General features: G+C 37.7%; 1 protein-coding gene across 4 annotated transcripts in view; it reads right to left on the reverse strand.

Moving 5' to 3' along the window:
• BTBD3 (BTB domain containing 3) overlaps window positions 1-10,201 on the reverse strand; it is a 36,820-nt gene extending 26,619 nt beyond the window's left edge. The window contains exon 1 of one of the 4 annotated variants that reach the window (XM_037155982.2): window positions 10,042-10,201. Coding sequence is in view for 1 of the 4 variants with exons in the window: in XM_037155980.2 (XP_037011875.2) it covers window positions 9,649-9,670 (22 nt within the window). In the remaining 3 variants the exon portion in view is untranslated. The other 3 variants (XM_053671245.1, XM_037155980.2, XM_037155981.2) reach the window with 3 other exon arrangements.
• Between the last annotated feature and the right edge of the window lie 14,951 nt (window positions 10,202-25,152).

The raw sequence follows: 25,152 nt of genomic DNA on the forward strand, positions 1-25,152 counted from the left end.
TGAAGACAAGATTTTGGATACATTTTGAAGACACAGCAGCAGGATTTGCTGACAGCCTGGATGTATTATAGAATGGGAGAGGAAAGGAAGCATGACGATGATTCCAAGGTCTTTGGCTGAATAAACTGAAAAATGGAGCCAAGAGAGAGCGGGCTGCGGGGAAAGCAGGTTTGCAGAGGATAATCAGAACTACTCAGTTTTAGTCCTGTTAAAATTGACGTAACTTCTACATACTCAAGTGAAGTAAAAAAAGTCATTAAGTATGTAGAACAGAAGTGTAAGAGAGATACTCTAATTGGAAATATACATTTGAGAGTCTTAAGCAGCTACATACATTTTATGAAAGTCTTATAACTGTGACATGTGTCCTACAAGAACCAAGCCTTGAAACATTCCCAAATAATAGTTTAGTGAGAAAAGAAAACCCAACCAATTTTTAAGAAACTGAGGAGAAACCAGTGGGCCAATGGTATAGAAGGAAAAGCGGGCAGGTGCAGTGTCCTCAAAAGCAAATGGAAAAGCTTGTCAAAAAAAAAGGGAATGAACCATTATATGCAATGCTGCTAAAGGTTCAGATAGGAAACTGATGGCTGAACTTGCGTAGCTAGATAGCTAGATAATAAAGCAAGGAGCAAAGAGAATCAGACATTATTAACTCTGCAGAGGCTGCAGTCAAAAAAACTACAGCGTAGAAGACTGTGTGTATCCGAGATACATTAATTACTATTATGTGCTGAAATGTGAAAAAAATTTGAAACACTTCAAATTTGCATTTGTATTTATATAATACATGATTTTTGTTTATTTTCTGTTGCAATCTATAAATTATTAAACAAGGAAATATAAAAACAAAGAATAAAACTTGTTTTCAAATAACAGAAACAAGGACATTTTTACAAAACACAACCAAAAAAATGTATTTAACGTTAATTAATCAGACTCTTCAATAGCTGGCTTTGCAAAATGTTTTTAACAGTCATTGCAAACAATATCACTGTGCTCAAGGCATAAATACTTCCCACAATACTTGCAAAAATATTCTGATAAGTGACTTGTTTTGGATGCAAAGCACCTAACACATCTTTTTCTTTGTGAGCTTGTCAAGGGAGCTCTGTCTATGCCAATGGTAGAATTTCCGTCAATTTCCATTTGAAACTGATGCAGTTTCAGGTGTAAAGGCTTATGCACACTTGCGGAGGCTTATGCCTTTTTATTTGTCCTGATACTAACTACGTTATAGGATTTCTAAAAGATATTCTGTGTCTTATTTTCACATTGCTGTTCGGCATATGAATGGTTTAAACATTTATTTCTGCAATATTCAAAATTGTATAGAATATAACCATAGGCCATCTTCTGGTTCTCCTGGCCCCATTACGTGTGTCTATCATTTGGTCCATGTGTCAACAACTCACTTCATTTGGCCGTAATATTTTATTATGTCAGGCTTTTGCAAATCTAAATTTATTCCATCATCAAAACGTATACTTGAAACTAAAATTATGTTTTTCCCCCATTTTGGACATATGAGATATGAGTGTGCAATCTGCGCCAAAAGCAAATAAGCTGGATTTTTCGGGGCTGTTTTAGAAGACACAGATTTAGGGGGTAGTTGTAGTTTATTCTTACGAACAGTACCTATACATGAGAGATACTTCTTTTTCAAGTCAGAGATAAGATTTATATCAGTGACCCATCTGCTGTAACATTACATCCTGATGAGTAAATGGGTTCTGCAAGTCTCCTGATTACGTCTGCAGGTTTATTATTACTAATCAAGTAAGGACCTTTGGGCTGCTTACTGGCATTATCTCAAGATTTCCTGTGTAAAATATTTTGACTTGACCATAGCAAAAATTTTTATATCATACTTACTGAGCTTGGATGGAGTACACCCGTCTAAACCCAGATTTGCCTCTAAATCCAGGTAACATTTCATCTTTTGTTACATTCTCTCCCACAGAGTAACACAGTTTACCATTTTCTACATGATGAGAAAATGTCTCTCGCTGCAGCTAATTTCTCCACTCTCAAGTATTCAAAGCAGGTAAGTTTGTCATCAAAAGTGATACAATTATGAATAAGTGTAAATCTCCATAAAGATATCATAAATCTAAAAAGTTAAATCTCGCTACAATCTGTAGTTCATAAATCCTGCAAATTCAGCCAATTGCTGCAGTGTAAACCAGCTAGATTAGATATGAGGCCTAAAAGTGCTTTCAGTTCATTTTTGTCTTCATTTAGCATCTCTTTCTTATGAAAACTAGCTCAAGATAGAATCAATGTATTTATTTGTATATAATATTAGATCTAAAATACTTCATTTGTCATAAAGTAGTTTCAAGTTTCAAATTCTGTCTTGGCATTTTTTTTTTTTTTTGCATTTGACTGAACTAACCAAAGTTGACACAAAATATTCTGCTGCTGTTTTCTAAATTTGTCGTCTTACTGGATTTTTCCTCCATTTGGATCCTTTATCCTTTCCCTCAAAATACTCTTCATTCATGTCTAATTCATCTTTACTTTCTCACTAGAAATATCTTGCTTAGTATCTAAATCCTCTGAATGAATTTTCACATAATCTTCCTCTTCTAAATCACTTTCATTTTCACAATCAACTCTTATCATTCTCATCATCGAACTTGAGTAACATTCACTGAAGTTCTTCAACATTTCTTGGATTATCGACTCGATATATTTTTCCAACCATTTTCAATGGTAAATGCAAAAAACCCACAACCACCAAACCCCAAAACCAAAAAAACCCCACCAACACTGGCTTTTAGGTTTGTAGAAACAAAACAGCTACACCAACACTGACTTAAGAGTTCACCAGTATCTCTCAGATACAATTTACTATCAAATAACACACACCCTTACAAAACACGTGTTGGTCATGTACAAATGTTCAGCTAGTAATGACTCTGAACCTATGTACAGACACATGTAACAATATTTAAGAAAACGGTTTGTTTGTAAATCTCAGATGGGCCATGACCTACGCAGGGTTAAGCATAATCAACTAGAGAGCATAAGCTGCTTTGCTATTAAGTTGTAGTATTCACAGGCATCCAAGCAGATCACAATATTACTCCACCAAGGAGATTAATATCCCTCAGCCCCCATGTAGAGGAAGGACCACTTTTCAATCCCCAGGGTATAACCATTATACTCACCCAGACTATGGGGAGAAAAAATAAACAATAAAGAAAAAAATTCCTCTGCTGCGCATGTGCCCAAAAGAAGTCAAGATGGCACAGGGCCAGGTCCTCCTACTACGAGGCAAGTACAATAGAAACTAAGATGGTGACCACAAGGATGGAGTGTCTGGCCTGGAAAGAGGGTTGACGAAATAAGGGACAGAGGACCCCTGAAGAGCTAGGAATGGATTGGTCAGGGGGAGGATCCAATGCAAGCCAGAAAGACTGGCAAGTTGATTAGGTGGTCTGAAAAAGAGCCTAGTCCTTCGCTAACCCAAGATAATATAACACAGGCTAACTAAAGCTCCACAGCCTACCACAAGTGCACGTACTACAACTAAGGGCCCGGGCACAACGCCAGCCAGAGCCCAGCCAGGAACAGAAGCTAAGCTACTAGCCAGACAGCAACAAAGGCTGAATCAGCCTAAGCTTTCATATGGACTGAACCAATGGCACAGAATTCTGGACTCTGGCTTTTGTACTGAGCTGGAGGACAAGACTGAATTTTCCTATAGTGGGACAGATGAAGATGGGAATTTGGAAAATGGGGGCAGCCTTCTATTTTCATCCCAATAAATCTTCCTGTAATACCTCAACATTCCACGTGTAGGTCTCCCAAAATCCTTCTCTCATGACTCCAAGAAAGGACACCATTTCCACAGGCAAAAGATTTACCAATTTAAAATATTCTTTTGAAAAATTCCAGTAACTATACTGCTCCATCCCAGAAGACATGATTATGTATTGAATGTGTCATCTTAATTTTCTCATGAATTGAATTTGTTTTTCTAAAGAATTATCCAAAGGAAAGGATTTACTCCAGTTAATATTTGGGACTCATATCAGCAGTTTGTTAGGAAATACAAGTGATAAACTTCAGATACTAACAATAATTTGCTAATATTCAATTCCTGACCCTTAAAAAATTAAAAACACCTCTAAGTAAATTAGAAATAAAAGGATAGGCTTCCTTTGTCTTCATGAAGACATATGATAAAACCAAAAGCCAATATTGTACCACTGTTTTTCCTAGTAAAATAAAGAACAGAATTTTGTACATTACCACCATTACTATTTGATTATGTTCCAAAATGCTAACAGCAGTGCAGTATGCCATAAACCCAAAATAAAAGGTATAATTACCAGAAAGAAGTAGACATGAGTGTCATTATCTGCAACTGATTACATAACTAGGAACCCAAGAGAATAAACTACAAAGCTCTTAGAGTAAGAGCCAGCTATAAATATATAAATACACAAAAATCAACAACCATCTTACACCAGCAACAGCCAATATGAAGAACCCATCACAACAAAAATATAAATACCTAAGAACCCTTACAAGAAATATTAGAACTTAAATTTAAAAAAGAGTTATATACACCTCTGCCAAGAGGATAGTTCTGAATAATGTTTTATGCCCCTCAACAGAAACACTGACATCTACGTTATACATGACAGTTCTTGCCAAAGAATAAAAATGCTACACTTAATCGGTTATTTCTTAGGCAGGGTCTTCCAGATAAAGATGGCAGGTTTCACAAAATATTCAAGTACATCCTCTCCCTCTAAACTCCACTGAAACAGAATTAGAGAGATCTTTCTAGAAAATATAGACCCAAGGACTTAAATAACCAAAGTGGAAACTACAACACAATCATGGAAGTGGAAAGCAGAAGGACAAGTAGCAACTCAGCAGACCTGAGTGAAATACTACACTGTCAGTAACAAAAGCTAAGGAGCACTCCACATTGCTCAAAAACTGTTGGTAAACGGGAGGCGGGCTAACAGAAGGTTAGGAAAAGCTGTCTGAGAAGCCCTACATCACTAGATGCCCTTCCCACCTCCTCACTGTAGACCCCTGGCTCTAAGTCCCAGAGCCCAGCAAGACTGAAGACTGATTCTTAGAACACATAAAACAGGTTAAGTCTTTGAACGGTGAGAGCATAGGAACCTTCCCCAAAAGCGACTATACAAAGAGGCTGCTAATATTCCAGACAGATGTCTCCTGGTACACTGGCGGCTAGACCCCTTCCACAGCACAGGGTGCAGGAAGAGCACTCTCTGACTAGCCTACGAGGAATGACCTTACAAGTGGCCCCAGTGAAAAACTCAGAACAAACAGTAAACAGTTAAAAGGCTGCCACAAGGGAAGGACACTAAAGGTGTTGCAATGAGAGAGGAGACAGAGAACGTAGGGGACCACTTATTTAACAATAAGCCTTCATCTTTGTTTAAGGACAGATGCATGTAATTATGATTTTTTTTAAAGAATAGTGTGGCTTGCTCTACTAGGTATTTCATGTATTCTAAATCTACATTAAAAAGATCTGGCATTGATCAAGATTAAATGAGTAAGGCCTAAAACAGAATTAGACCCCAAAATAGTTAAGATCTTAAAATATAATAAAGGGAAGATTATTTAACCAGTGAGAGAAGGATGGACTATTGAGTTAGCCAAAAAAAGTCTGTCTGTTTTTTTTACATAAAAAAATAAGACACACTTTTCATTTTCACTAATTAATTGATTTGGATATTTTGAGTATGTTGGCTATCTCCCACTTGGTATAACATTGGTTATTCTTAAGTACTGTCTTGGTTTGATCGTTATCAACTTCAATTGGTCTACCCAACCATGGAGCAGAGCATCTCCCAGCCAGAAATCTCCAACACAAAACTTCAAAAACCACTTTTGACATATTCCATCAGTCACAGCACCTTTTCTATACGTTGCACAAATCTTTTTCTGCGTTTCAGTTGGGGTTTTACCTTTCTTGAAATAATACAGCATAATATGCCAAAAATGTTGCATATTTTCTTCCATCTTTGATATTAAAATGGCTACACAAAAATACACCAATTTTGATATGTTTTTTAAATGCATACTGATAAGACATCTGTCACAATATAACCTAACAAAATTGTTTGGAATGATGTTAAAGAAAACCATGCACTACTAGAGCCATTTTATGGACAAAACCAAATGAACTTTTTGGTCAGCCCAGTATTTATCAAAGCATGCTGGTACAACTGGCTAGTTGGGGAGGAGAAAGTGGTATAAGACAGTACGTATCTATACCCTAGTACAGATTTAAAGGTAAAACCTAATGTATTTCCAAAATTTTGTTTCATTTTCCTCATCTCTGAATTTTCCAAACATAAATGTTCACGAGGAAAAATCATAATGATATAAATCAAGATACAGAGCTGTCTACATAAAAATGAAAATATTTTATTGCTGAAAAAATATCAAAAAGATAAATTATGACAGGGTGATGGGGGAGGATCCCACAAATATGCTAGAGGCACAATACTCTTTATGTACAACAGGTATTTAAAATCATTACTAAAAATCATCAACAGTAAAATGGACAAAGTACCTACATAAACTTCTTAAAAGGTAAAATAAAAAGCTAATTACTAAATTCACTAGCTACCAAAAAATATAAATTAAGACCACATTTTTACAGAAAATTAGGTAAGATTTAACACTGGAATGCTGACATCATGGGAAGCCCATTCTGTGCTTAAGGGAATCAGTTTGTCTAGGCATAAGCAAATTGGCAACATGTCTCAAGAATCATAAAAACTTCTCCTCTGCCTAAGGAATTCTTCCCTTTTAATCTAACCCAAACAGGTCAGACATACTGGGGCTTTTACACGAGGGCACTTATCCCAGCTCTGCCTGCATGTCCTTAACTCTCTGAGCCTACTTCCTTTGCCAGACTCCTGAGGACCCTCCTTTATTTGGTTCATTCCATCTCTACAAAACTCTACCCTCTGTTGCAGCAACCATTATTACTCTCCTTGTTCTACACAATCTATAAGGAAATGCAGGGGGGAAAATAGATAATCGAGGTCATTTAGATTGGAAGTAGCCAAGCTAGGATTTGCAATCAGTGTTTAATACTATACCCCCAACTACTAAAAATGGAAATATGTGCAACAATAGACAACAAGTTAAATTTGGGCATATCTAGCATTAAAAATCTGTATTTCCAATGAAGATTTAACAGCATAGGAAATTTGTGATATCTGAAGTAAAAGGGCAATATTTAAAACTACAAATGAAATTAAAATGCCAATTTTATTTTAAAAATATGTATAGACAAATAAAAAGGGACAAATGGAAGAACTTCATCCCATGAGCAGTTGTTTATTTCTGGATAATGTGAGTTTTATTTTTTTAATCTTTTTTTGTAATTCTGAAAAGTGTCTACAACAAGGATAATAAACAGCTTTTTATTTTTAAATGTTTAAAAACCATAGAAACAGCAGAAATTCTTAACTGTAGCTGCTTGGAAGGCCTCAAGTTTTAAACAAGCAATGAAAATGGAAAAAAATAGTGAGAAATAACTGTCTTAGCAACATGGCAGACTGCTGAACTACAAGGTCCATCAAATGATAATATTATCTCCATAATTATATTCTCAGAGTGAAATGGGAAAATTTACCTTATAGAACTTGCTTGACAGTCCAATTAACTGAAATTTAACTAGCACATAAAACAAGAAATATTAGGGAGAGAAAAACCTCTTGAATATCCAATACATGCTCCAAATTACTGGACTACTAAAAGCATTTTGGAATTCACTGATTGAATTCACAGTAAAGTTAGAAATGTTTCAAAAAACAAAAAGCCTGAGACAGGTAACTGACATATTTCTATACTACTTTGTTCAGAACAGTTTTAACAATTCCTAGCAAGGCAAAATGGAATTAAATGACTACCAAGTATCTGTTTTGAGCATAAAATAATTTAAAAAATTAAAAAGTATCTTTGTTTGGATGTGTGTGCTTGGGGAAGGGTGGGCAAATTTGTAGACAAAATGTGCCTTTCCTTTGTTACTTTTAAGTGTAAGTTACAAGTGGTTTAACATTTTGTAAAGAATCATGGCAAAGTACTTTCTAGGAACAAATAACTTAAAAGCTGTTACTGATATTTCTTTTGGCCACAAATTATCAAATATTTTTTGCATGGCTGTAGATATACCTTTTTTAAGGTTTTAGGGCTTTAGAGAAATAATGAAACAACTGTTGGGTTTGTGTACCACAGAGAAAAACTTTTTTTTTTTTTTTTTGCCAATTGTTTCCACTTCATTTCGGAACTCTGTTAAACAAGTTTTTAGAGAAAAGACTGGGGGAAAACGAATATTCAGGAAAGACCAATATAGCCACCAGCAGTATCACCTCATTCAAGAGCAGTATTAAATAACTTTGTAATTACTTCGAAAGAAAAACGGGAACTATATGAGCTCACCCTTACCGTGCTGTGAGCCCTTGAACTGAAAACCGTGATTCAAAAATCTTCAGAAAAGGTAGTCCTATTCAGAAACCTTACGTTACGGACCCGCCCACTCTCCCTGGAGAACTGGTTGCTAGGGGAACGCGCAATAACCCTTTTAGAGTCGGTGCTTTTTGGGCGAGGAGGATCCTCTCAGACGCTGGGATGGTTAAAAAAAGGAGAGTGGGAGGAGGGAGAAGGGAGAAGGTAGAGAGAGAGAGAGAGAGAAGGTTAAAAGACAACGAAATCCTCTGGCTGTGGAAGGAGCCAGAGAAAGTGGGTTTAGTAATCCCAACAGAAATTCAAAACACTAGTTGGAACAACGTTCTGGACGCTGCAGTTATATTGTAGTTAAGCTAAAGTTTGAAACAGACGATTCCCTCCGTCCCTAGTGGGAAACAAACCACCCTTTGTGAGTTCTGCCTATGGAAAATGAAGCTGTAGAGTTTCATCTCACTGACTACAAACTAAACGGTACTTTGGTAAAACTAAAAATTTGACTTTCTTATATTAAACCCGTCGTTTCCAAACTGTGCGGTATTCAGGAGTCACCAACGGGTCTTTAAAATATACAGTGAGTTTTAATTGAACTGGGGTGTGACTTGAGCATAGTTTTAAAACTCCCCAGTGATTCTCTCGTGCAAGCAATATTGGAAACTACTGTATTTCACGATTTGGCGAAATGGTTGAGAATACTTTTAAAAAGAAAAGAAAGCACAATTGTCTCCCTTTGTCTTTTTAAGGCTAATAATAGAATTAGCTGGCTTTTGCCAAGCACACACAGGACAATAGGTTGCTTCATAAATAGGAATCCCCAGGACGCCCTAACAATACTTTCTTTGAGCTAAAAAGACCGGGTAGTTTAAGTATTTTCTTCTCAAGAAAACGAACATCCTTCTAACTGAAACAGCAAACTCGTATCTCTATTTTAAAAACGAATGCACGTTTTTAATGCCGCCAAGAACCTGGCAGACCAGGTCCAGAACCAGGACACTGAGCCCCCAGTATCCCACCATCATTCGCGGGGGTCCTGCGACGACCAGGGCTGGGAGTCGGTCCCTGGAGCTCCCTCAATAAAGTTACTTGAGGGAAGTTTGCTCACATTTCCTCTCCCGGCAGGGGCTGCCCCCGCCACCTGCTCGGCGCCAACGTTCCCGGCCGCACCTCCTGGCTGGACCTCCGCCATCTCCGGGGGTCGCGCACTCCGTGGGCGCCCGTCTGGCCAGCCAGAGCCCGCGGGCTTCGCGCCTTCCCTCCCCTAGGTACCCGGGCTGCAGCTGGCCCAGTCCCTGGGGCTGCGGCCCCGCGGGAGTCCGGACCGTCCCGTCTGAAACCTCAGGGGAAGCACGCCTGCGCGGCCAGAACCTCTAAAGCCCGGGCAGCGCTCCCAGGCATCCCTGCATCCCGGGTCCCAGCACCCGCCCGCGGCGGCCACGTTCCGGTCCGAAGGCGCTCGGCCCCTCCGACCCGCGGCCGGGAGCGCGCCCCTGGCCGGGCAGTTTGGAGCTGCGCACGCGCGGAGGCACCCTCCGGCTCGTTCTCAGCGGCCTGACTCACCGCCTGCAGTTCTGCTCCCCTCGGGCACCGCCGCCCCGTGCGCCGCGCCCTGCTGGCTGCTCCGGCCGGTGCCCACTCCTGAGGCCCCGGTCCGGGCACTCGGGAATCTAGCGCCCGGCGGGCTTGGCGGATACCCGCACGTAGAGCACGCTCCGCGCGGTCTCGCGCGCGCGCTCCAGAGAGCGAGCAGGGGGCGGGGCCAGCACGGTGTTCGGAAGGCGGCCAAGGAGGAGGATGCGGGGCATGCGCACTGCCTGAGGCTTCTGGGGTCTTGTTTCAGAATGGGTGGTGACTCTGGGTCAGTTTAATGCAGTGAAGTAAAAGAGCACAAGGAGTCCTGCCTCACTGAAAGGCTAGTTTGCACTTGTCCTACCAACTGAAGTTTCATAATCTGGTTCATTCATTAATAAATGTGTTAAACATTTATTGAACATGTACTTTGGCAGACCTCTGTGCAGGATACAGGGCACGCTCTGATATTGGGGAACCGATTATATTTGTGTTAGGGATTCCATTTTCCGAAGTGAGTCCAGCCTTCCCTTTGCACAAGTAAGGAGAGTGTATTGAGATCATACCTAAAACTGCAAACCTAACTACACTCAAGCAATTGAGGAAGGGGTGGAGAGAAAAACATTCTTGAGAAGTCTGGAAAAATAAGAGCTAGAGCCAGAAGATTAGTTTATTCACCTGGTAAGAAAGGTGAATAAAAAGGCATAATTTGCAAAAATAAAATGATATGTGAGCTCATGAACCCTGTTGGGAAGAAGTTTAACCTGAGTGTGTCATTCATAGTAAATGGGACAAATGACAACTGGAAGGGTACTTGAAGCTCATCTGTAAGTAATTTTTCATCTCAAAAGTTTTGCTTTTTTTCATTGGCTAATTGGAGAAATACTAAATTTGGGTGGGGTGGGTTTGTTGGTGGTCTGATTATCTGCAAAATTTAGCAATATAAAGACTAGAGATATGAAATACTGTAGTGCAGGGGTATCAAACTCATTTTCACCAGGGGCCACATCAGCTTCACAGTTACCTTCAAAGGGACAAATGTAATTTCAACTCCTTAACAGTTAAGGAGTAGTTACTTTTATACAGTCCTAGAATTACATTCGGCCCTTTGAAGGCAACCTTGAGGCTGATGTGGCCCCAGGTGAGAACGAGTTTGGCACCCCTGCTGTAGTGTATACTCTAGGTTTCCAACTGTAAGTGTTGACACCAGGAATGGAAAGCATGGAGAAGTTTTCAGTGATTGTGAAGGATACGAGGATTCTGTAGCTTTAAGACAGACACCTATTTCTTGGTCATCATCCTTGGTAAATATTTATTAGTGGATAAATTAGACCTACCATTGCTAAATCATTCTTTTAACATGAATTTGGCCATGGAAGAAATTATTTCTAACCAATCAAAATACTTAATTTGAGAGGCAGTATATATAGTAAAAAAGACACATGGGCTTTGGAAGGCAGAAACCCCTTTTACATAGTACAGATGCTCCAAAATAAATGTTTGATGTTGTGCGAATTATGTAGTCTGTCTGAGCCTTATTGTGCTCATTTATAGCATGAAATCATATATACCTTGTTGATAGTTCATTTTAGGTGTCAATTTGGCCAGCTACACTACTCAGTTATTTGGTGAAACATATTCTGTAGGTTTTACTGTGAAGGTAGTTTTTAAAAGATGACATTAACATTTAAATCAATGGTCTTTGGGTTACTAAAGGCCCTAACAGAGAAAGACTGACCTACCATTGATAGGGAACTCATATGTTGGAAAATTTTAGTTCAGGTAATAACTAATAAGCTTAGTAATCAATGTACATTCCAGGGTATGACCCACCTTGACTTCAGGAGACCATATAAATGATTCCACCTTAGTTCTTCAGGAAAGCTGAATGCAATCAAGATGGTATCTGAGCCATTGTACTCCAGGGCTCCGCCCAGGACACAGAGGAAAGAATGCTGCAGCTTTTATCTGATTAACGTTTTCCCTGAATTACAAACTTCTTACCTATACTTTTCTTCTCCTTGTAAAAAGGGTTGGTTTAAAATGGAATTTAAGACAGTCTGTTAGGGTACACAACTCAGATCGCTGACCATCTGAATAAAGCACCCATAAAGATTCAATCCTTGTCTTTGCTTATTGGTTAGGGTAGGGACAGGCGGCATGAATGCTGGCTTTTCCAGTTTCACCGTGAACAAAAAGAATTTGGACAACGGACTGCTTCTGGACTTGAATAGCAACTCTTCCCTGGTTCTCTAGCCTGCCAGCCCACCCTTCGGATTTTGATCTTGCTAGCCTCCAAATCACATGAGGCAAATACTTAAGTGTCTCTTCTCTATATAAAAATGGATGTCCCTGGCTGGTGTAGCTCAATGGATTGAGCGGGGGCTGTGAACCAAAGGGTCACAGTTTGAGTCGCAGTCAGGGCACATGCCTGGGTTGCAGGCCGGGTCCCCAGTGGGGGCCATGTGAGAGGCAACCACACATTGATGTTTCTCTCCCTCTCTTTCTCCTTCCCTTCCCCTCTCTCTAAAAATTAAAAAAAAAAAGAAATAAAATATTTTTTTAATGGATGGATAGATGTTGCTCTGGAGAACGCTAATATACTTTGCAAAGTTATGAGGATTACATAATTAATTATCAACTGATTCTGAAAAGTAGGGACCATAATCTATAACTTGTAAGGTTATGAAAAATTAAATAAAGTGGGTAAAGCACTCAGCACATAATAGGGTCTGAATAAATGGCAACCACTTTATTATAGGCAAAAACAAAGAGGAGATAGTAGCCCTATGAAAGCATTTTTTTCAGTTTGCTGAGTCATAACATTAAATTAAAAAACAGATTTAAGAGATAACAAAATGTTGGCCTCCCTTACTCTGATATGATAAAAAATATTAATAACATGAATATTTTAGTTATTTGAAAATATATGCCAAATAAGCCATTAAGTAAATACAGATTCTAGCTATACTCTTAAAACACCAAACATGCAAAGCAGAGCTAGGTATTCACATCTGAACATTTTATTCCAATGTAATTACAATTCAATTCACTCTACTTGCTACTAGGAAGGAGAAACCTAGGAAAAGCCTACTTTTGAAATAATTCCCACTCTCAGAGTAGGTGCATGATATAGCACTCAAAGTGCTTACTGAATTCACCCTGGGGCATGCCTATAGCTATTGGGAACATATAAAATAGGTAAAATATTCCATTTAATTGACAAATATTGTCATTTATTATGTCCTAAGCAATATCCCTGTCCTCAAGGAACTTATCATATAGCTTAGAAAAAAATGGATGACTGTAACTACAACTTAAGGCAGGATATGGCAAGGGCGTAAGGAGGAAGATAAATGATTGGACCAATTGTATCTTGTGTAGGAAGGTGGTGATAGGGGCTCCATTCCATCCTGCTTCCATTGTTGCCCCCAGCCTTGCAATTTGGGATAGTGCAAAACAGTGGAATAGAGCAGCATCTTTTAAATATGTTTTGAGCAAAGTTGATAAATATCGATTAAAATAACACTTTCATGCCACTGACTCACTTGCTTTAGAGTAGATAGGATACACTAAGAAAGGGGCAAGAGAAGTATTTACAACCCACTGAGATGTAAAAGCTCCTTTACTGTTTGTTTTGTCTTTATTGCCTTCACTGTTTTGTTGTTGTTTTGCAACTTTATCATTAACAAAAACTGAGATAAATCCCCCTGACCTATTGGATATTTATGAGGAAAATACAGAAAAACTAACACGGACACAACAAAAGGCAGGGGTTTGGGTTTAAAAAAGGAACAGGAATGATTTAGTTTGAAACCATGAACCAGGTGGACAAAAATGACCCTCATGTTCCTTCTGTAACCAATGTGGTCACAGTGTGACCTTTTTCATTTTGGCTGAGAATGAAGTATTCTGTCATGGGTGAGAGTAAACCAACTCCAGGTGGACAAAATCAAGTGATTTGGGGAAAATACACAGCATTTTAGCGATCTTCAAATAATCAGAATATTATTCTGAAAGTTTGTGAAGATATTTATTTCAGGAGCTTTGGCACAGTGAATGGGAAATACACTAACCTGGGGTTAAAGGAAACCTTATACCGGAATAGGAAGAATTTTAATAAAAACAAACGAAGTGGCCTCCAGCTATGGATGTTAATTACCATTTGATGAATAATAATGATGATAATAGGAGATGTGATATAAGTTAAAATATGTCCTGGGCCAGATTTTAAAAAATATTATAAACACTGGACTAGTGCCTTGTAAATTTAACCAATGTACTAGCATTAAATGCTTTTAAAATTAGACTTACAACACAGTTAGCTTTACGCTATTCATATGCAGTATTCTCCTTTCCATGATTTTTTATTAATGCTGTTTGGAAAAATTCAGCCTGAACAGTAAGTAACAGAAATAGAAGCCTGCTCACTCCGTAAAGAAAATAGCAATATATATGTTCCTTATTACAAGAATATATATGATCAGGAAAAGTGAAAATTTAATGAGCTGTTTAGCAGACACAGCACTGGTTATTCTCTTTATAAGTTCTAACACCCTCCCCCCTTTAATATTTTATCCCACTGATAAAATGTGATTTACACAAATTTTCAATAAGCTTACTTTTGCATATTTGAGTTATACCTGTAATTTTGAATCCTAAATAAGCTTTACATCAGTATGACACTGAAAGTAGGAAATAGAATATAATCATAAAATTAAATTCATATGCTATTTTGCATAAGAAATGACAAAAATAGTGCAACAAACCCAATATTTGGTTAGAGTGTTTTTTTCTTTAAAAATGAATTTCCTACAGAACATTATATGCAATTTTCCAGAATGTGAACACATACTTCATTAAGCAAGGTTTTATGACATCACATAATATTAATATAATTATTTATATACCATATATTCTAGTTTAGTGTGACAGTGCTATCTAATAGAAAGAAATGTTTGCCACAAATACAAGGAACATATGTACTTTTAAATTTTCTAGTAGTCACATTAAGAAGCAATACAAAATAGGTAAAGTTAATACAGTGGTGCACTTTATTTAATCCAAATATCCAAAATATTATTGTCCCATGTAGTATACATATAAATTATTAATGGCATTTAACATTTGTTTTAATACTATATCTTCTAAATCCGATGTGTAGTTTTCACTTACAGCTCATCTCCAATTGGACTGTTCAAATATAAAATGGCTACCATACCGTGGCTCAATTGGTCAAGTGTCCTCCCACAAAGAGAAAGGTCGCTGCCTCTATTCCCGGGCAGGGCACATTCCTGGGTTGTGGGTTTGGTCCCTGGTTGGGGCATGTACAAGAGGCAACGGATCAATGCTTCTCTCTCATGGATGTTTCTCTCCCTCTCTTTCTCTCTCCTTTCCTTTCTCTCTAAAAATGAGTAAAATCTTTAAAAACAATAAACACATAAATGTTTTTATTGGCTATATCATACTGGATATCACAGATCTTAGACTAGGTTATTAGCTCTCAAACTTGGCTACATAATGGAATCACCTGAGAAACATGAAGAAAAAATTGATGTCTAAGTCATGATACCATGATTCCTGTGCATTTGCTCTGGGGTGTCACCTGTGTATTGGATTTTTTTTTAACTCTTCAGGTAATTCCAATATTTAGCAAAGTTTGAGAATCACTAGTCTCACTTATTTTTATTTTTTTAAAAGCACTATTAAAACTTTATTATGAAGTGAGTGGCAGTTGTTATTTATTTGAAACCAATAGCATTTAAAAATCATGTTGAAACAAAACTAATGGTGTAGCATATATAGCATACATGGTATATGCACATCACTAGTATTTTTTTAAAGATTTTATTTATTTATCTTTAGAGGGGAAGGGAAGGAGAGAGGGAGAGAAACATCAATGTATGGTTGCCTTTCGTGCATCCCCTGCTGGGAACTGGCCTGCAGGGAACCAGCCTGCAACCCTGGTATGTGCCCTGACTGGGAATCGAACCGCAATTGTCTGGTTCACAGGCCCGCGCTCAATCCACTGAGCTACACCAGCCAGGGTCACTAGTATTTTTAATATAATTAACAATTGCTAATAAAATTCTAAAATCTCGATTTATCTGACCATGAGTTCAAATGTAACACGGATGATTCCAGGTGAGGATTTAATATTGGTGTGTGGTGAGCACTGTTAGCAGTGGCACTTCTATGTATGTTCTCTGGGTTTTTAAATTTATATTTGTTTAATACATCTCATAATAGAGAAATCACCTTTTAGGTAATGAACATCTATGACTTCAGACATAATGCAAAGCAATTATTTTATTCACTTTTTTCCTTTTGTTGAATTTATTGGGGTAGAAATCACCTTCAACAGTGGGGTCATGAAACCTTTCTATAATGCTTACAATTATTTGATATGTTTAACTCTGTGTCCAGTAACCTATTCCAAGTATATAAGAGCTAACCCGTATTCGTGACAGATATTTCCCTTTTTTTTCTACTCCAGTGATTATTGGCTATCTGTACCTAATATATTGGGCATATCTAATATTGCACAACAACAAACTATTCTAAGATTTAGTTGCTTTAAAATAACAACCTTTATTACTTCCATCACGCAAGGGACAGCTGTGCAGTTTTGCTTCTGAGTCAGACTTGGCTAATCTTACTGGAAACTCTCTCAAGCATCTACATTTAGCTGGTGGGGGTACCTGGAGACTGATTCGTCTAGGATAGTGTGTAGACAACAAGTACGATGGACTTTTGGACACCCTTGGACAACCCGAAATGGAGTCACTGTCAGACATGACAATAACCACATGTCAAGTGATTATATGCCCAAGACTGAGGTAATTGAGGAACCCTGAACACCTAGAACCACAAGTCTGGACCATTGGATAAGGAATCCATCTGAGCACTGATATGAGTGAGACCACCAGCCATTGTAAGCTATGAGAACTCAGAGTTCCAACCATTGGACACTGGAGCTTAGCTGTCCCACAGGTCACACTTGGAGCCCAATAGGACTTCAGCTCCATAGGACCTGTCTTGTCAATGTAGCTGCTTCTCTTAAGACTGTCCCTACTTCTTTACCTGCAGACTCACCAGTGACTGGAGTCTTGGGCTTGGCACCCCACACTTGCTCTATTGCATAAGTTCCTCCTCTCTGTGTGTAACCTGCATTTAATTGTATTGGCTTATTGGGGAGGTCTCCCCTAATGTACCTGGCATTGCAGAAAGACACAAATGTGTGTAAGTGACTCTTTTCGGGGATGTTCCCTTGCTCACCACACACAGTCTCACCTGGAACAACTCAGCTCTGGTCCTCATGTTTGCTAACTTCTAGCAAGCTAGCCTAGGTTTGTTCTTGCAGCAGTGATGGCCCTCCAAAGGTGATGTAAAAATATGAAAGTGCATTTTCAAGCTTCTGCATGTATCAAGTTGACACTGTTTCATTGGCCAAAGCAAGCCATGTGGGCAAGCCCAGAGTCAGTGCAGGAGGCATTACCAAAGAGCCTGGATACAGGCATGAGTTTGCCACACACAGTGTTTTAACAAGTCCTGTCACGTTTTATTTTGTCTGTTTTCCAGTTGTTCTTACTCTGCCACTTTAAAAAAAATCGATCTAGCTATTACAGTGTTCAATCTCTCTCCCTGTTGTAAATGTGATTTCTCTCTAAGTATTTATTAGTATCCTGTGTTTTTTTTAAATGTTTCTCGGTGGTTTAGTGACTTTATGCTTTTAAATCTTATTTTTTAACTCGATTATATGGGTGAATAATAAATATGGATATAATCTGTGATTGACTAAATAATCAGTAAGCAAATACAAAGATTTTAAAAGATTATGCATTGTTTTGAGTTCCAAGAAGGTTTTAAATGCCATATATTTTGTCAAAATTCTAAATTTGATTTTTAAAAAAATAAGTAAGCAAGTGCTTATTATATGCTTGCAATATTGATAAGCACTTGTTTTCTGCTTGTCCACTGTCTGTTGAACATATGTAGTTCACACATGCATTTTCACTAAATTAATTTATTATTGATGACTCAGTTCATCATGTAAAATCATTCCAGCTTGAATGTTGAGGAAAACATACTAAAAAGTTAGAAATGGAGAAAGTCTTAAGGCCAAACATTAAAAGGTATTATACTTTATCAGTTGTGTATATGACTAACCTATGTTTTAAAAAATCAAACAAGTATATTTTCTTCTCCGAGATTACTTATTTTGTGTCTGTAGAGGTTCAAAATCCTGTAGAAATATGTTTCCCTTTAAACAGGCATTGTAAATTTTTTGTTAGTAGATTATAACCTTATAAGAGTAAATTATAGTTCATAGAGCTTTGAATTACCATGAAACATTTTGTACCTACATGAGTAAATGACAAAAAATTGACTAAGAAACACTACCTATTTGTATTATGCTGTTTGCCCTCTTAAAAAGGGTTATTACTGTGTAACTCCCCCGGAAGCTGGAGAAGGTAGTCCTTTTGATCAAATAACTTAAACCAGGAGAAGGCCTGAGGGTTCTAATTCTCCCAAGGTTAGCTCGGTGGGTTTGTAATAGTCCATAACCTAAAGTGATAGCATAAAGCCTTAGCCCACCAGACCCTCTTACTTTGATTTTCTCCAGAACCAAACCTCTAAACAAGTCAAGTGCAAGTAGTTTATTTGAAAGTGATCTGAGGACACACTGATGGGGAAATGGGGAAGTAAAAGAATGAAGGGGAGCCAGCCAAGTTATCAGATGGAGCTCATCCTGCAGGGGAACTCTGGGAGCCAGTACAGAATCACAGCTCAGGGGTATCCCAGTGGAGGGACCAGGGAGCTGGGATCATTATCCACTCACTCCCATTTATTAGGGGACAAGAAAATTGGAATCATTACCCTTCAATTCCTATCTAGTGTATCAAAAACTGAGGGCTGCTCCCAAGGAAACTAGTTTCCCTACACTTTCACTCAGTCCTTGCTTTATGTGGTTTTGTGGCCACAAAGAAAGTCAAAGAATCTCAATTGCTGGCAATTGGAAGTCAGGCATCTTGAACCAGTAAGTGTAAGGAAATATGAGCAGGGCAGCATAAGTATTTACCAGGTACATAAGGGCACAGAGTAACATCAAGAGGCCTATTTTTAGGCAGACCTGAATATGATCTTTATTCCTCTTAACAATGGGCTCTTTTTTACATAAGTCACATAAATGTTTCCATTGGGACTGTGGAAATTTCAGTGGAAATCTGCATGACCCATACATGGTGCATTAACTCACTGCATTTCAACATTAGGTCCCCTGTTGAAGGTAGTCAGAAAGAACTTAAGAATATTAAAGAAAAAACAATTTCCTGAAATTAAATGTCTAAAGAGATTATAAACTGATTTGCTGTCCCTTTCAAATATAATTGATATGCTAATCAGAACCCATAAAAGTTTTCATTTCTCTCCTCTCATAATATAAATTTATAAGAAAATTTAATATTGATTTCCTTTCTTGGGCAAAAGGTAGGCAGGGAATATAAATGAATTAAGAAGGTGAGTTAGAGACTATGAAAGCTTCTGCCTTCACAAAGGGAGCAGCTACTTTTCAGTCCCTCTCTATAGTCACCATGTGGGATTGAAAGGCCGTATGTTATCAGAACTCCTGAGGATTTAAGGAAAATTGGAATCTGAACGCTTCCAGTATTAAAATTTTGTCAGTTATTAAATAATTACTATGCTAGTCTAACCTCATAAATAGCAAGGACATAATTTTTTTCAACAGAATAAATGATGAAGTTATTGTTTAACTTTGAAGTGATTGTTCTATTAAAATTTATGATTAACCTTTTGATATTGAAATAAATTTGATTTATTGTTTGGTTTTAACTTATATGACTTTTTTCTCATATTTGCCCATTCTCAGTGTTATATTTATACTCATGGTACAAAACTCATCCCTTAACCAGTATCTGTGAATACCTGCTTTGTTTTCTGGGGATTCCAATGTTAGAAGTATTCTAGGCATATAGAGGCGTTCACGTGGACGACTAGGGACATCAAATATCTGTGGCCAACAGGCCAGAAAAAGGAACAATAAACAGAATCCCAAGCTATTCTGTTTCTGTGTAACCTCCATTTTCTAGTCTGTGAAGATGGAGGTAACATCGATTACTTTGAAACAATAGTTAAAGGCTTTGGAGAACTACAAAATGCCCTTTTTTGAATATGACTATCTCTAAAGTTTCTGATCTAAAATTTTATAGTACTTTTTGATGTAAAATAGAAATTTGCCATAGTCACTTAATTCGCTCCAATACAAATTTAATTCAGTTCGACTATGTAACAAAAATATGTAAAGGACTGTTTTACTTAATTGGATTAGTAAAGATTAGAAAGATTAAAATGCCCACTTTAGTGTGGATCTAAGTAATGGGTTCTCCTTCACTCCAGGAGGAAGTGTAAATTGGTGTAACTTTCAGAAACTCAGTTCAGTAATATGTTATCAAGTTAAAAAATACACAGATGTATCCTTTCATTTACCAATTCAACTTTTAGGAAGTGCATTGTAGCATTGTTGATACCATATAGAAAAAGTGACAACTTACAAGTTGTTTTAAAGTATGAATCATTGTATGAATGTTAGACAGCCAGTGGAATATTTTTCATTCACTAAATGCAAAATAGTGTATATTTATGTTTGTTTACATGGAAATAATATATAGAAAGACAAAAAGTGGGACTCAAAACAATGCTTCTTTTTTTCATTATTCAGTAAATTTATCAGGGTGACATAAGCTCACATAGGTTTCAAGTGTACATTTCTATGAAACTAAATCTGTACTTTGCAATAGTGTGGCTCAGTTGGTTGGGATGTTGTCTCATACACCAAAAAAAATGGTTCTGTTATGGTACCACTTTTGTTAAAGTGCAAGTGATGATAAAAGACAGAGAACAGAGAAAGAATGAATGAGAACAAAGTACAGCCAGCCCTTCCTTTGCATGCTAGTTTGGAACTATAAAACTGAATGTGCAAGTTGTTTTTTATTATCTGTGATAAGTATGTACAGAAATGAAGAAAATAGTAAAATCAATACCCATTTAGTGTACTCTAATATAAAACATTAGAAGAATCGGAGATTAAAATTTTTATTTTTCAGTAAAAATTATCAAGAGTAGTTGAATAGTGCTTGCCTTCTTCTTGTCATATATCATCTTTTGCATGCCTTGGCAAACTGTCATACTCTTGTTAAGTTTAGGTACTCTAACATTTTATCTTTTGCACTGTCAAAGCCATGGAATATCTCTGAGAGTTTCTTTAATGGGGGCCTTTTTTGGTAGCATCACTTCAGCAGGGACATCTTTGTCCTTTCATCACAGCTCCATTCCTCATCTGTGTGTAAGTTTGCCTCCACTAAATTCCTCTCCCATGGCAGTGCTGGCAACAACGCCATGGTCAGCTCTTTCTTCTATAACTCAATTTACATTCTGTTTGAATTTCACTTTTAACCTTAGCACTTCTTTTGATGCTCAACTTTCATTTGGCAGCCTAATTTCTTGTTCCAATTATTCATTTTTCTAAAATGTCACATAGGTTTATAACTGGAGAACAAGGAGGCAATACAGCTACAAGCTTTGCTGTCTGTGTGTGAACAGAATAACAGTGTCCAATCACTGACAGACAGACTTGGAAAAAAATAATACCGTAGGTCACTGATCATGATGCACTGGTGTTATTTGTGAAGTGATTGGTGGACTGAAGAGCTAGAAGCAAAGTTTGTACTTTATGCGATTACTCTCAGTTAATGTAACGTAGAAACTGAAATGTGAGCCACTTGGTTGTGGGATTGAGTTATGACCGAACTGTGGTAACTGAGTTTTGCATATCAGCACCACAGAGATCAAGGACTGTAAACACAGAAAAGGCCTTGAAGAGCATGCAACAAAATAGTAAGAATGACTGGCTCTCTGGGTTTTGCATTTGTACATAGTCTTATTAAATTTTTTAAAATTTTATATGGATTCTTTGTATTCCTGCTGTTAATATGCAGTTGACCTTTGAACAACATGAGTTTGAACTGTGTGAGGCCACTTATACATGAATTTTTTTCAATAAATTTATGTACAGTGTTTGATCCATGGTTGGGAGTGCAGCAGATGCAGAAGGCCAGCTGTATGTGTTGATGTATGCCATGTTATGTAGGGGATTGGAGCATCCTTGGACTTTGGTGTCTGCTGGGAGTCCCAGAAACAAGTCCCCATGGTTACCAGGACAACTTAAGTTTGGGTGGGGAGTCAAAAGTATAATGTAGATTTTTGACTATGTAGGGGTCATTGCTCCTCTCCTAACCTACAGGTTGTTCAAGGGTTAGCTGAATATTGTTTGTTTTATACAAAAAATGTATTAGGTTTTGATGTGAATTTAAATCAATTTGATTCAGACAATTTAAGAATAATTCAGTTAATGAAAAGTTTAAAGATTATTCTTTTAAATTCCTTCTCTCTGAAATTGGTTTTGATTTGAATGAATAAATTGGATTAAATTAACTTGAGGAGAAAAGGCTGTATTACAATATCTAGTCTTTCTTTCCAAGAACATTGATTGATATGTACATATATTCTGTTCTGTTTTTATGCCCTTCAGTAACATTTTATAGTGTTTTTCATAAAGTCCACCCTATATTGTGTCTATTTCTATCTAGATATATTTTCCTATTATTACTGAGAATGAGGATTTCATTATAAATTTTTTGAAATAAGACAGCTATTGATTTTGTGTATTATGGAAGTTGTCATCACGCTGAACGCTCTTGTAAATAAAATTTATAACTAAGATAGGCATAGTTAGCATGTCAATCAGCAATCATAATCACTCTTATGATGAGTGAACTTTCTGTGTCCCCATGCTCAATTCTGTGCTGAATCTCATTTTTCTTTCCCACTTAAGTATCCCTTTCTCTTCTGCATTATCAAATTTTATCTGCTTACTGGATCATTCTCTTTAGCATTCAAAATCCTGTACTGTCACTTATGAAAGATAAAATCAAATCCTTCAATATTCTATATTCCCTCCAGCTGTCAGGTGATTTATTCTCTTTTCCACAAGTTCATGAAAGGAATAGTCTCTCTCCTTGTGAAGAAGAGTGTTAAAATAGCAAGCCTAGCTTTAAAAGGGCCTATTTATAAGGGAGCTTGGTTTGGGGAGGGTTACTGCTACTGTTAAATATGAGTGGCTTACTGTGTCTATACAGTTTGCATAAACAATATGTTTTTTGCCAAATACCCGCTTTCCCACTGGGAGTCCTGCATTTGGGCACATGGTAAGCCTCTAATAACAACTGTGGTTCTGAGCCTCTAATGAGTTTCTCTGGCTGTCACAGTTTCACATGTGTTGTCACAATTCATTGATGGGGGAATTAAATATGTTCTGTGAAACTCTACTGGAAGAGGACCCTTGGAAGCTTGTGCCTGGTTTCACCCAGACTTCACCCCTTGCACCTTTTCCCTTTGTTGATTTTTTGTACCTTTTCCCTGAAATATATCATAGCCATAAGTACAACTGTGCTGAGTTCTAGGAATACTTGCCACAAATTGTTGAAACATTGGGTGGTCTTGAGGACTCTTTTTCCTCACTTCCCATTCTCATTTGACCCCCCCCCTTAAGTTTGTCATTCCAGTCTCTCCATGGAATCCACTCTTGTCAGGGTCCCCCAAGGCTTCCAAGTTCACAGTCCAAAGGTCATTTCTACCTCTTAGCAGCTTTTGGATCAGGTCATCATATTCTTCCTTTTGAATCACTCTTTCCTTAGTTTCTAGGATAGCACGTGGTCCAGCTTTTTCTACTACTGCACTGGCATGTCCTTGCATTCTCCTATGATGAATATTGCTGTGCTTTCTAAACTTTACATTGGGTGTGACTTTTATAATACCAATATTGTTGACATGTTGAATAACAGTCTAATTCTGATGATTCATGAGGGGAAGGAGAAATTGGAGGCAATATGAAAAAGGAGTAGACAATTTTTTTCATAGAGTTTTGTTATAAAGGGGAACAAAACTGAGGTGCTAGAGAGAAATGGGGCCATGAAAATGTTTTTAAGGTGGAAGGGTTATATGTTTGAATGCTAAAAGAGTAATTCAATAAAAAGGAGGGGGAAGACAGGGTACAGGAGAGAGAGATTGAAAATGATGGGCCCATTGAACAAGCAGAGGATCTACCATTGACAGAAATAGGAGAAATGTCATCTATACTTAACAGAAAGAAAGAAGGATACACAGGCCCCTTTGCTTCTAGATTTGTTGATGTGGTAGGAACTTGTAGAGTACTTCAGGGTCTTTCAATTTTGCCACCGAAAGAAGTGAATTATGGACTGCAGATCTGAAGAGCAAGGTGACAATGGGAGTAGAACAAGCTATAGAACTTGGTGACCCATGAAGCATGGGGAGTGAAGTTTGCATAAATTTCCACTGACCTTCCCATGCTCCTGATGGAGACACTTCCCAGACTTGATGCCAGTGGAATCTTCACTGTTACCAAGAAATCTGTTAACACTAGTGCATCAATCCCACTAGTATCAGTTCAGTTTTCCCTATTTGCGAGTGTGCAATCTCCAACGTGCAGTATTTTGCAGGCAAATTACAGTGTACTCTGAGAAGGTTAGACGCCTCCACTTTTACTGTATATTATCTGATTGAGAACTGACTTGGCTAAGACAAAATTCTCAAAGATTTTATAGTTTGAGGGGATTTGGGGATATCCAGATAGGCATGCAAGAAAAGAGGAAGATATTGGCATATTCAGGTTGGGGGTCAAAGTACTGACCTGAGCTGGTACTAAAACTCTCTGTGAGTCATTTACTTATAGGGAGTCATTAAACTGTGAGTGTAAGGCATGAGTAAGACTACAGTGAAACTAGCTAGAGCCTTGTGGGCCACTATATTTACTGACTGCAGAGAAGGGAATGAACCTGTAATCAAGTCAGAAAAGAAGAGTCTGAAGAGGTAAGTGGAAACCCAGAAAAGTGCAAAAAGATAGTGTTTTAAGGAGGAAGAAACAGTTAAGAGCTCAGAATAGATTTGAGGTGTTAAAAAAATTCGATTTGTGCTCAAGTAGGCCATTCCCCACACAAGAACAGTAGC

This window comes from Artibeus jamaicensis, unplaced genomic scaffold (genome assembly GCF_021234435.1).
Source record: "Artibeus jamaicensis isolate MK-2021 breed Jamaican fruit bat unplaced genomic scaffold, CSHL_Jam_final contig_685, whole genome shotgun sequence".
NCBI lineage: Eukaryota > Metazoa > Chordata > Mammalia > Chiroptera > Phyllostomidae > Artibeus > Artibeus jamaicensis.